General features: G+C 50.4%; 1 protein-coding gene across 1 annotated transcript in view; it reads left to right on the top strand.

The window, feature by feature from the left end:
- Window positions 1-2,269: 2,269 nt before the first annotated feature.
- Window positions 2,270-13,372, top strand: part of PLPP3 (phospholipid phosphatase 3) — a 45,576-nt gene continuing 34,473 nt past the window's right edge. Inside the window, exon 1 of the mRNA XM_049809459.1 lies at window positions 2,270-2,683. Coding sequence (XP_049665416.1) covers window positions 2,545-2,683 — 139 coding nt within the window. The 5' untranslated portion in view covers window positions 2,270-2,544. The remainder of the gene's footprint in view (window positions 2,684-13,372) is intronic.

Raw genomic sequence — 13,372 nt, forward strand, 5'->3', positions numbered from 1 at the left:
TTAACAGTACAATCTTTTTGTTATGAAAATGCAAACATTAGTAGCCTGAGGGGTCTTGTAAATGCAAATATAAAACTATAATTTCAATTTCCCTTTAAGTACAAGAAAGGCTCTTTTTTTGTTTGTTTGCTGTTACAATGACAAGTCTCTTTTTAATTTATTTATTTCTTTCCTTTTCTCGCTTTAAATGCAAAATTGAATTTAGCCCAGGGAATTTCAGCGGGGATTATTTGCGATCAGCAGATTTGGGGATGCGGGGAGGCTGAAGCCGAAGCCGTGGGCATCTCTCGCAAGGGCCAGGCTCCAAAAGTTGTGGGGAAGGGTGGATGCTTGGCCCCGCAGCGGAGGTGGCGAGCAGGGCTGGGCAGCGTGCCCGCAGCTGGGGGAGAATTCCCACGTGAGGATTCTTTCCACTCACTTCAGGCATCCGAGGAGCCTAAATTAGGCACCCGCACCTCTGCCACGGTCAGGAGAAAGAGGGAGAGACCTTGAGATGTGTTCTCCAGAGGCAGCTTGGCCCCTGGGTGGGTGATCGTCACCGCGGGGCATCGTTTTGGGCCAAACCTGATGGGTTTGTGCTCAGTGCCATGGGGCGATCGTGGGCAAAAGAGAGGCGTCTCCTCAAAAGTGAGGTGGGAGATGGCACCTGAGTGCATGTCGCTGAGGCCTCATGAAAGGATCGGAGGCAAGTCCAAGGTTTGTTTTCCCCTTTCTTTTTACACCGCACATATAAAAGTAAAATATGAAAACAGCCACTTTGCTTTCTTCCTCCCAGGCTGGCCCCAATATGCCCAGGTATGTGTCTAAACAGATTCCTGGAAAACCTGCCCTTGCCGAGGCCCAATCTCTAGCGCTCGGGTTATAGTCTGCAGCTCTGCGAAAAGCAGCAGGGAAACATCTCCTTGCTGGGGCGGGGGGGGGGGGTCCTACCTGCCCTCCCTCCCTCCCTCCTTCCCCTGCCTGCCCGCCTGCCTCTGCAGGCAGAGAAACACCAGGGACCCGGCAGGATACGCAGCTCAGCACAGGATTTGGCCCAGCAGTGGTTTGCCAGCACACAGATGGAAGGCTGAGGTCAGATACAAGACCAAAAAAAAAAAAAAAAGAAGAAAAGCGGTTAGGTGCTGTCCTGAGCAGTTTCCTTTGGTACCACACAATCTTCCCACCGCCCGTGCCCCCGGCCGCCCTGCTCGGAGCTGCTAGCATCGCCATCCCGCCAGCCCAGGCTCCTGGGAAACCTTTCGTTTAATTCCTTGGTGACTTTTAATTAGACCAAAGGGGTGATTAACCAACATAATAATCCCTCGCTCGACTCCAAATGCTCTCGTTAGGCTCATTTTACGAAGGTGGCGGTGCTGGTGCAGGAGGGCAAAGCCGCCGGAGTTTGGTGGTGGCACCCAGCGGGTGGGTGGCACGGCCAAATCCATCTTCCAGCCCTGGGCAGGATCTGGCCCTGCTGGGGTAGCCCCATTGGGGTCTGCCAGGCGTCGGGGGCTGTGGGTACCACACACACCACATCCCCTCGAAAAGAGTTTGTCTCGGCGCATGGAGCAGAGCTGGAGGGCCGGAAGAAAAACCAGGGGGGGGAAAAAAAGAAGTTTCAAGTTATTTGTTACTGGTTTTTCTCCCCTTCACACCGTTACCACCTTTCGGGAGTCCTGCAGCTTTGGATCGGCTGCTTGTTTTCCTTCCCCCCCTCCCTCTCCCATTGCACTCCTCTCTGGTTTGTGAACGCTAGAGGCTCCCTCCTTCTGGCCTACGAAAAAACTTTAGTTCCTGACTCTTTTTTTTTTTTTTTTTAACTTCCCTCAGGAAAAAAATGTGGACTTAATTATCTATGTAAAATGTCAGATGCAGGAAAGGGGCTGTGCTTACTTGGATATCCCATCCGAGGCGAAGTGACTGATTCCCCCCCTCCTCCTCCTCCTTTTTTTTTTTCGTTTTTTTTTTTTTTTTTTTTTTTTTTTTTTCCTAAGGGGTGGAAAGGACCTCGCGAAATAAAAGTGCAGAAACAAGCCGGTGGCTCCCAGAGCGGCCGGGCCGGGCGCGGCGGGAGCCCCCAGCGCAGCGCGGAGCCACCGCCGAGCCCACCTGCCCTCGGGACCCAGCACCGCCCGGCTCCGCACTTTCCCCCCCCCCTAAACCGAGCTCTTGATACATACACAGCTATATATTTTTATCCCTCCCTCCCGGTTTTTCCTCCAGGACTTTTCCACCGCCTTGGGACACCCGCAAACTTCACCCTCGCTCCCCCCCCCCCTTTTTTTTTTTTTTTTTTCCCCCCTCCCGCCCCTCCTTTGCTGGTGGTTTTGGGTTTTGTTGTTGTTGTTTTGTTTTGTTTGGAAGACCCGCCTGCCTTTCGCCTCCCGTGCCCCACCGGAGAGGCCGGGAGCGGCTCCGGCAGGGCGGGCAGCACCTCCCCGGCTTCACCGCGTGCGAGCCCGGCCCGGCTCGGCTCGGCGCGGCCCGGTTCGGCTCGGCACGGCACGGCCCGGCCCGGTTCGGCACGGCCCGGCACGGCACGGCTCGGGCGTTCCGCCCCCGATAATGCAGAGCTACAAGTACGATAAGGCGATCCCGCCGGAGAGCAAGAATGGGGGCAGCCCGGCGCTGAACAACAACCCGGCCAAGAGCAGCAGCAAGAAAGCCCTGCTCATCTGCCTCGACTTTCTCTGCCTCGTCATGGGTGAGCGGCCGCGGGGGGGGGGGGTCCTCTCCCCTCACTCCCCCCCCCCCCCCCCCTTCCCCGGGGTTCCCACTTGGGGGGGAAAAGTTGTGGCGGGAGGGAAGAGCGAGCCGAGCTCGGCCGGCCCCCGCCTCGCTTTTCCCCAAACAAAAGCGACCGAGCGGAGCGGGGCCGCCGGCCGAGGCGAGCCCGGCCAGGGGGGGCCCCCGGCGGGCGAGAACGGGGGGCCGGCCGGGGGAACGCGGCCCAGTGCGGGGGGGGGGGAGCGGCTGTGCCGTGCGGAGACCGGCTCCCCCTCCTCTCCTCCGCGATTTACTGATTATTAACTTTAGTTATTTACCCTCTCCCCCCCACACTACCACGGCCTGACCCGGGAGGAGGGGGGGGCAGACCGGGTAAGGGCGGTACGCAGGGGGCACTGTGGGCTCGGGGATGCGCCCCCGGAGGGGTGTGTGTGTCCCCGTTCCCCCCCCCCAATTCCCCGCCGTACCCCCGCACCCCGCCCGGCCGGCGGCACCTCGGTAGGAGCCGGGGCCAGCTCCAGGTGGAGGTAGTGCTCTACGGGTGTAGGCAACGGCGCGGCTTGGGTCCTCTGGTTTTGTTAATAATGGGGGGGGGGGAGAAGGAAAAAAAAAAAAGAAGGGAGAAAAAAAAGAAAAAAAGAAAAAAACGAGGAAAAAAGGGGGAAAAAGGGGAAAAAGAAGAAGAAAAAAAAAAAAAGAGCAGCTCTTGCCACTTTATAGTTGCTTTGCGTTGCTCGGCTGTCTGTCAGCTTTACCAGCGGTTCTGGCTTTTCTTCCCTCTCCTCTTCTTGCGGCCGGTGCAGGCGTCTCGCTCGATTCTATGAAAAATCGAAGCGCTCGCAGGTATCTCGGAGTCCCTGGCAGAGGTCTTGGCTCGCTAGCCTGCTTGGCTTTTTTGGAAATGGGGTATTGGCATGTAAGGAAACTGTCAACAGTCTGTCTCAAAAAGGTTTCGCATGCCAAAACATCAACCGTTCAATTGTGGCTGCGATGCTGAATATTTAATTGACAGACACAGGCAGGGGAAATCAACTGGCTTCCAACAAAGAGATTAATAACACAACAGCACGTGAGTTTAATACTCCAGACACCACACTCTTTAAAACAATTGTTTCTGCTTAGAGCCCATTTTTTAAAGACTGTCAGTTTGATTTAATTTTTATGTAGTTTATTGATCATCTGGTGTATATTACGAGGCACTAATACATTAAGAAGAGAGGCATGGTTTTCTCTTTATATTCCCACAAGAATAGAGGCCAGTGCAGAAAGCTTCATCTTCTTGTATCTGGAAAAAATAAAAATACTGGATAGCCCATATATGAAACTAATATAAGTAGCTTGACTTACCTCACTTATTTAAACAGAAGGTCGGATTCCTAGTAAAACCGCTCCTAGGAGTCAGAACTTTTAAACTTTTATTTACGCAAGTTTTCTTAACTTCAGGCGTTCCTGGCATGACTAAGTGCTATTTGAATGGGTAAAGGGTTTGGCGTTTTTTTCCCCCTTCTCTAGACTAAGGGTCCTAAATGAAAAAGCAGTTAGTTGACATGTGTTATTCTACTTGTGATAGATTGGGTAAACAGAACTTATCAAGCATCACTGGAAGGTATTGTTAGCGGGGGATAACGTGATAGAGCAGAAACTGTGATTGTTGCTTTGTTTCACGTTACTACAGGTGGAAATCAGAAAGTAAACAGCAGAGTTGGTTTGTTTCTTGGTTTGGGTTTTGTTTTTTTGTTGTTGTTGTTAGTGTGAGGAGCATTTAAAAGTAAGAGCATGAATTCAACAGCTGAAGGAAAGTTTAGATCTGGCTGATGAGCAGCAGGTGAAGAGCACGGGTGGGACGAATTAAGGGAGGTGATTATGTGATGGATAGCCCGTGATGTGTGTTTGGGGATGGGCTTTTCAAATACACCCAGACCAGTAGTATTGGACCTGCTGGTGGATGACTGGGCATGAGTTGCTGTGAAAGCCAGCTGCCCCACTCGCAGGAGGCTTGGCTTGCTCCTCTCTCTGCCTTTTGCTAGGGAAAACTAAGAGCTTGTAGTTTCCAAGCTCTTGATTCCCATTTTCTTCCTTCCTGAGCTTGTTAAAAAAAAATAAAATATGCCAAACACAAAAAAAAAAAAACAACCACTTTGAAGGTGAAAAAAAAGGTGTTCTAGCTGAAGCCTGTAAGAGAAAATTGGACAGGTACAAGTTGATGGGTATATATGTGTTCAGTAAAAAAAATGGAGTTCTAGGTAAGATAACGAGAAGCAGAATTGGGTGAAATGACTCGGTTTAAGGTGGAGGGACTCAGTAGAGGTCTTCTGCTGGTGCATGTAGGCGTGTGGCCAATGGCCTCCAGTGCAGTGAAACCGGGTTACGCCTCTTGAGCGGCTGCCCAAAGACTTTCAGAGTAGCAGGGAAACAGAAGGCTTTTCCTCATTTGAGGACTACTCTAGGAAATACTAAAAGTGGTCCTCTGATTCGCAGAGGCCTGTGACGCTGCATTGGCTCCTACTGCAGGTACTGCTGTAATTCTGACCCGAATCGATTTTCTCTGGGGGGAAAATGAATAAACTATGGCTGAAACATCTTTCAGAAATGACGCACGTCAGCGCCCTGTGAGGTGGTAGATGTGTACAAACCCTTCTTTGTTTACATACAAATTTAAACAAATTACCCAGAAGACAATTATCATAACCATCTAAGAAAGAATAAGTAAAGCAGAGCTATCAGGAACTTCATTCAGCTTTAATTTGGCGTGAGTCGCTAGAAAGATCCACTTTTGTCTTTCATCGTTAAGTACACTGGTTATCTTGATAGTAAATGCATAAGGGGAAGATTTCTATCTTCGTTCCTTGGGGATCATGGGGAGCAAAATCGTCGAGCCATTGGCAGAAGCGTGTTTGTTGCTGGTGGAGTAGGTTGGATGAAGATCTGCTGAACTGGGCCCCCCATTTCTCCTGCATTTCCGACTTGGTTGGCAGGGAGCTGAATATTTTGGAATACCCCGCTCCCCTAATGAGTGCACTTGGCACTGGCAAATCCCCGGGTTCTTTTATGAACAAGAGGTTTCATCACCAACGCCGTGAACTTCCCAGAAGTTTCATGTCGGCGCTGAACTCGGTAAAAGAGGCAGAAAAGAACTGAGTGTGCATTTATTAAAGCAGGTCATCCGAGGGGGGAAAATAACTTTCTCCATCTGCTTCCTCCTCTCGGGAGGGCTCTGTTTAGAGAATTAGAAGATGCTTCCTGAAATTGTTAGGGCCTCAGGCGAGCTCGGTGGTGTGGAAGAGTCCCCGCTGCCCCGTCCCTGTCTGGCTGGTCACCGCGACCCATCTGAAAATGTGATTGAGGAGCTCAGCCGGGGTGGTGGGGGGGCTGAAGTTGCCCCCGCTAAACCGGTCGGTGTCTTCATGTTGTAGAGCTGTGGGGAAATCTCTGGGCAGCAAAAAAAGAGGCGTGATGGGAGGACCTCACTCCACCTTCATCCGATCACCCTCAGCCCAATCACAGCCCCATCCCTTTGCCACGAGTTTCTTGCACCTCCTGCCCAGAGCGTAGAGTTTTTTACTGGGAGGGACTGGTGTGACCCACAGTCTGTCGGGGCAGCTTTCCCCGGTGCCATGGGGTTTTGGTGCCCAGCCGTGGCACGGCGTGGAGCTGCTGCCACCAGCCACCACCTTTCTGCAGGAGACGTGGGTCGGGTGGGGGAAAAACCTCCTGCCCTCCCCCTTGAGGTGGGATGGTTTGGAGCCTGGCCCCACAGATAGAGCATCTGGGGTTAAATTTACTCCTCTCAGACCCACTTCTTTTTTTTTTTTTTTTTTTTTTTTTTTTTTTTTCCCCCCTTTTGGCAGGGACTCCCAGCATTCAGCAAACTCTGAGCAGCCACCTGCGCTCTGCTGACGGGCGCTAAGTCGAGCGTTTAATCTCGGAAGAGGAGAAGGCTGTGTCAGCAAGGCCGATAGGGCAGATGAGGGTCTTCGGTAGCTTGTATTTGTGCAGCTTGCGCAGGTAGAACAGCTTCCAAAAAGTCCTGCTTGTGCTATAAAATAGAGGGATTTCATCTGGCATACCTGCTTCCTAGGCTTGTGGAATTTGGGTTTATGGGAGCATATGTTTCAGGCTGGTGAGATGTAAACTGCACATAATTTACTGCCCTTCGTATTTTCTGTCTCTAATTTAATTTTCTCTCTTCTGTCAATCCCAGTTAATCTGTACAACACAAGTTTTACTGCCTTTGGGAGGTTTTGAAGCAACAGATGGATAGGCCTCTCACGACCTTAATATCTCTTCAGCTTTCTCACAAATTTGGCATCTCCTCTTCTGTAGCGAGCTTGATGCTAAAATGAACTTTGAAAGTAAATATTTACGCTAGCGGGACCTTGACATGTTTATGTAAGTGGGGATATAATCTTATAATTTGGGCTAACAGTTTAGATTACTCTTAACTTTCCTCTTCTGTGTAGAAAATTGTGTCATCGTCCAGCTTTCAGAAGCAAAAAAAAGGGTTTGAGGTCTGCCAGGGGCCCTGTCGCTCCGTCATGAAAATTGGTGCAAACAGGCCTGGGATTGTCATTTAAGTGTAAGGAGTGGGAGGAATTAAAGATGAGGGATGAGGTTAGAGTTATTTGGATGCTGTAAAGTTGAATTTGATGAGCTAAGCAACTCTGCTTTGTTTGGGTTGGGGTTGGTCTTTTTATTTTTAAGACTACCCTGCCGTGCAGGGCTCACTTGTTGTGTAGGTAACGTCTTTCTATACGCTCCTGAGGAAACTGCTGACCCAACCGTTTCTTACTTTCAGCGAGGGACAACGAGATCCGACTGTACTAAACCAGCTCGGCAGTCCCGACGCCTCGGCGTTGTCTTCTCCGTGCCGTGTCTTCTCCGCGTTGGGGAGGACTGAGTCCGTACCACACGCGAGAAGCTGCGTGGGTGGAGAGTCGTCATCGTGTTTTGAGCATCCTTAGATGGGGTTTGGTCGTTCATGTTTATGTATCACTTATTTTAATACCTGTAGGATCTCCCGGCGGGGCAGCAGGGTCTGTCTCGGGGCTGGCTGGTCTGGGTGTGCTTTGGCAAAGGCAGGTTGGCAGAGGTGGCATCTTGGCGTAGGCTTGCGCAGTTGTACCCCACCATAACTTGGGAGTAAAGGAGCTTTTCGGAGTTTCGAAAGGCTTCTTACTAAACAAACAGTCGGCATCTAAGCGTGATACCCATCCTTAGTTTTGCCCCTCTTGAAAGACCAAAGGAGCCAAAGATGACTGGCAGAAAAGACAAGAGAGAAGTATTTTGGAGGTGTTTAAAATACACTCTTTTTTTGTGTGTTTTGGCTTTATAAAAGCCCAGAAAAACCCTATCAAGACCAGGTTATTAGTGACAATTATACTTGAGGTGTTAATTGCAGAACAAGGAAGTGCTGTACCTATGGCAGACAGAGTCCTCGGGGATATAAATCTGCTGGCTTTCCCGCGTCGGTGGAATTTGGCCAGCCTGAAGACGTGTCTCCAGGAAAGCAGAATTACGTGCAACTGCTTCATGGCCAGAAGTGCTTTGAATCCTGCGTACCTGCTGCTGAGACAGGCAGGAGATGGGATCACAATTACAGTAGATGACACTTTTTTTTTTTTAATTGTCTGTTTGTAGCGAGCACAGAAAATAATGTAAACATCGCTCCCAGATCAAACAGATTATTTTTATACCCTTTAAATCTCAATTTAATATGCATGCCTTTCTTGGGCTGTTTTGGTCTGACTTTGTTTGCCTAGATACAGGCTGACGGTATATCCTCCAGATGCATGTGCCTCCGTAGACCGCCCGAAGACGGTTTGCATACCGCAGTCGGGGAACCCGCGCTGCACGGGCACAGTCTTGCAAGCCAGGGCTCCTCTTTAGTGCCTGCATCTGAGCTAGAGATGGAGACATGCAAACACCCTTCCTGCCTGAAATGACTTAAACGAGGTGGGGGGAGGAAAAAAAAAAAAAAGCCCCAGCTCTGCTCCGTAGCTTGCTCTGGCGGAGCAGACTCCATCCTCTCTGTTTCATTCATACAATGCTCCCGCTTCATCCGCGGTAATCCAGAAGGGACCGTTGTGGTCACCCAGTCTGCCTGCTCCTCAAACAAGGGCATGCCTGTTGAAGGCAGCGTGGGGAAAGGCAGGAGCCTTCAAACCCTCCTATCCCAGCATCCACGCAGCCGGCGCCGAGAACAACGCCTTCTCCCAGCCCTCTGCATCCCCGGGGGGCTGTGGCCTGGGAGCCAGGGGGGAGCAGCAGGGAAACCCCCTCCCCGGATGCGGTTTTCGCTCCTGTGCAGCAGGATGCCAGCTGGGGTTTTGGTACAAGTGCTGTAATTTATTTTTTTTCTTTTTGTTCTGTCTTAGGGCTCTGGCTTCTGCAGTTGTGTTGGGGTTTTTTTGACAGGTCAGGTTTCATATTTCAGGAAAAAAAAAACACCAAGGCTTGAAAACGAGAATCAAGTGAATGATAAAGCTTCGAAAAAAGAGGTGAATTCAAGTAATCCAGCACTTATTCTGTAATTATAAAGCCTGAAGTCAGTTTTCTGAATATACTTCATGATTGATTTTTTTTATTTATTTGTTTTCACTGGCTGGTGTGACAGAGCCGTGGGACCCCTGGTACAGCAGAGGCTAAAGCAGCCCTCAGTGTTTTCCCCCTCGCTAACACGGTGCTGCAGGCTGCACAGCTGCGTGCACGGGGGTCCTGCCTGTGCCCAGCTCTCGGTCTGGCTTTGCAAATACCTCGGCTAGCGGAGGGTCTCACTAAAAGTTGGGAAGAGGCTGCCCTGTCTGTCGCATCTCCCTGTGGATCAGCGTGGGCCTCTTTTTTCAGAAGGGTGTTCGTATCCCTTTCAAAGCCACCCCATCCATCCCCGTTTTGCGCTCTCCTGTGACATCTCCCTTGGAGAAGCGCTACCTGCTCCACAACTGGAGCTGGTGGAAAGCTCCTCCGCGCAGATTTGGGTGTCTGTGTATGGGGTTGTGTTGGAGCGGCTGTCGGGAAGTCACGCTTGAGAATCCCTTCTTGCCTTCTGGCTGCACGCGATGGCTTAGTTGTAACGGTGGGATCGTGACCAGCAGAAGCTGCTCCTCTGGTTAGACCTGAGGAGGCAGAATGTCACGAAAAAGAGGAATTTGAAGTGTCTCCATACAGCTTTGGATGGAAAGCACTGGAAAACTTGGCTTAAGCGTAAGTTTGTTACCAAGACAATGTATTCACGAGTTGGAAAGTTAGGTTTGTGCTGGCGGGTATCTAAGTATCACAAATTCCTATAAACTCTGTCCTTTCAAGTTGGTCACGTAAGTGGGCTTGTTTTTCACATGTGTTGGATGTTTTGAAGACGGGTTGAAAACCGACTCTCCGCATCAAGTCAACGTTACAAACAGAACATGTAACTTAATTCCAGAGCTTCTGATGCTCTGAAAATGCCTGTGCTCTTTCTGCCGTGTGTTCTTGTTCCAGCGTTGCCTATAGCTCGCACCCATATATGAGCTTGTCTTATCTGAGCATATGGTGCTCTCAGTCAGGAGCTATAGGACTAGGCTGGGCTGCCAAGCAAAGCCCAAATGAAGCTGCTGTTGGTGTGACAAGGCTGGTGTGACAGTGAATCAGTGGAGAATGCTCACAATCCTCGTACTTGCCCATAATTTTTCATCCCTTGCCCAAAAAGACATGAAAGCTCTGTTGACCATAGCACAGAGAAGCCTGGGAGGTACCTCCAGCCTTTTTGATAAAACATATCTGTGAGCTTAGCCTACGGTGCCTGAGAGACACGGCAAATTAATGCTGGACTGGCATTGCTGGGCTAACCCAGACCTCGTCCTGAATTCGAGAGGTAGCTGTGGCATGGAGGTGTCCTTCACTGCTTCGGGAGTTTGGAGCCGCTTCACTTTTGCTGGTTGGAGGAGCTGAGAACAGCGTGGTTCTTCCTTCCCTGGGTTTAAACAGAAAAAGTGAAAGTTGCTGGTTAGTGGTTTTGGGCAGCCATCCCTCTTGAAATGAGTGATGCTCCCTCTGAGAGCTCGCTTCTCCCAGCACTGTCAGGGTTGTAGCTCGCTGCTGCGCAAAGGAAGCGACGAGCTGCCTGGCACCCTGTAGCTGGTTTTCACCTGGTTTTACTGAAAATCAGTGAGAATAACAGCCATCTTTGAAAGCTTTTGCAGCAGTGCCCCTCAGTCTGATCACGCGTGTGCTGGAGACCGGCACTGCACGCGGATATTAATTGCATTGCTGTTAATTCAGCGTGTGCTTACGCAAAAGCTGATGCATCACCTCGTGCCTCAAAATGCCCGGCTGCTGAATTTGAAAGCCAACGTGCCAAATGCAGTCTGGGCTTCTTGACGCTCGGCAAGTTATTTATGCCCTCTCTTTTTGGGGTGGTGTGATGGGCCTTTCTTTAAGCCTGACTGCAAGGCTCAGCTTGAGGCTGGCCGGAGCGAGCAGCCCTGGTTATCGTTCCCACCGATGCCGACAGCGAAGTCTTCGCTCCGCTCTTCGTGGCAGCACGGCGGCCGCGGCGAGCGGGACGTTTTGAGGGCTTCCGAGGTTTTTCTGCAAGCCTGCCGCTCTTTCAGGTGTTGGTTTGCAAAGGGAGAGTCGAAAACGGCGTGGCAAAATGCTGGTAAGCAGGTCTGGTCGGTGGACGCCGGGTGCGTTCGTGTTCTGAGGGATGCTCGCAGAGGAATTTTGGATGGATGGGAAGCTGACGGCAAGCAGCAAAACTCCTTTGAAGTCGATAGCCGTGAATCAGTTTGGTGTTAGCAGGGTTCTGAAGCTGCTCTTTGATCACCGATCAGGTGGCCCTTGCTTTTTGGGGAGCCGCTTCTCCCTTCGGCTCTTGGGTTGCAGCCCGGCCGAAGCCCCGGAGGAGTCCCGTGCCAGGATTTGGGTCCTGCTGCCTTTGGTCCTGCGCGAGCATGTCACAGGGCAGGTTTGTGCCTCCGGGAACTTCTAATCTAAGGAGACGGGGAGCATGAAGGAGCATTGCCTCCCTGCGTGGGCAGAGAGCTGGAGCCTGGTGAGGACACGCTGGGAAGGCAGAATTTCCAGTAAGGATGCACCCAGGTACCCAGCAGGGCTTTTGGAGCTACCGAGGTACCCCTAATCCCCAACCATTTCAGTGAAGCTGCTAACTTCTGCCAGGCCATCGCCTGCATCCCAAGGTATCTTTTGAAATCACATCCTCAGCGATGTGCAACCATGGAGGAGAAGTCTGCGGCTCCCGGGGCTCGGGCCAAAGAGCGTTCCTGGGACGTGTGTGCACCTGTCCCGGAGCTTCCCACCTCGATTCCTGTGAAATTTTCCCTGGGTGGCTCTGTTCCCATCTTTCCATGTTCTGCAGAAAAGGGAAATGACCTTGCATCACCCATTGCAGCAGGAACTGGCTCATCCATTCCCAAAATAAGAGCTGATGTTTTTCTGCTTAAGGATATGGGGGAAAAGGTGCACGGAGACATCTGTCAATTGGTAATACGTAAGACAAATGGCTAATTCTCAAAGGAAGGGCTTGGAGGGTGCTTTAGCCTACTCATACTTGCCAAACTAAGAAAAAAATCCCTTTACTGCCTGAGCACAAGAGGCTATGTTCTCAGTAGAAGCCTTGGGGGTTTTTGTTTGGGGTTTTTTTTTGTTTGTTTGTTGTTACCAAAGTTTGCAGTGTCAGTGACTATCTCAAATAATTCCATATTTTTTCCCATAATCTGGAATGGATATTTTTTCAGCTAGCACTCCTCATTTCTTGACCATCCCTGCAGCTTTAGCATGCAGCTGTCATTCTGCTGCAGCTCCCACAAAGCGGCTGAAAACCAAGGTAACAGCAACATTTTGAGTGAAGGGGATGAAATGTGGAATAGGTTCAGCGTATTTCTTTGTCATTGTTGGAGTCCTATTCAGTCTGGAACTGAATAGGAGGCTGATTAGCATGTGGAAGCATTTCTAAAGCATTGGACTGTGAGGGTTGGGTGTTTGGTTTGTTGGGGTTTTTTTTTCCTTAAAGGAGAAGTTTTGTGGCATTTATTTTTCTGAGTGAGCTCGTATGAATCTTTGTCAAATGCAAAACCCACGGAAAAGTCAAATAGCATTCTAAAGAAAGCCTGTTTTGATAAATCACCATGGGTGTGGGCACAAAGAAGTTTTCTAGTGCCTAAAGCTCTACAAGCTAGGCGGGGTCTAGGGATGTAGTGTGTTTAAAACAGCCAGACAAGTGGGATAGATTTTGGGATGCATCTGGATTGTGGATATAACAATAGGGACTTTGCTTTTGCTCTCGCTGAAGTTGTCTGCAAAAGTGGGTATTGCTTTATGAACACAGGATTGGGTCCACAGTCTGAAAATCCACCTGCTTAAATGCTCAGCGTTTTGCTTTCACAGAGAAAGATATAACGCTGAGGCCCATTAAAAAGCTAACTGCAAGTGGAAAAATAACTTCTCCCCAATGAAATTCTTTCAAGTCCTGGGCCTGAAGCTGGTTTTGGAGAAGAGGCTTGATTTTTCCCTTTGGTGTCGGGATGAGGCGCGGGGCTGATGTTCCCGTTACAGTCCCCTGTTGCAAGATCTGTTGTGTTTTGCTCCGAGGGGTAACCGAAATTGCCTTGGTGCTGTTTGTGGGTCTCAGGTGGGTCTGTGCTAGACCAGAGACCCTGGTGTGGGCGTACCA

This window comes from Accipiter gentilis, chromosome 8, assembly GCF_929443795.1.
Source record: "Accipiter gentilis chromosome 8, bAccGen1.1, whole genome shotgun sequence".
Taxonomy (NCBI): domain Eukaryota; kingdom Metazoa; phylum Chordata; class Aves; order Accipitriformes; family Accipitridae; genus Astur; species Astur gentilis.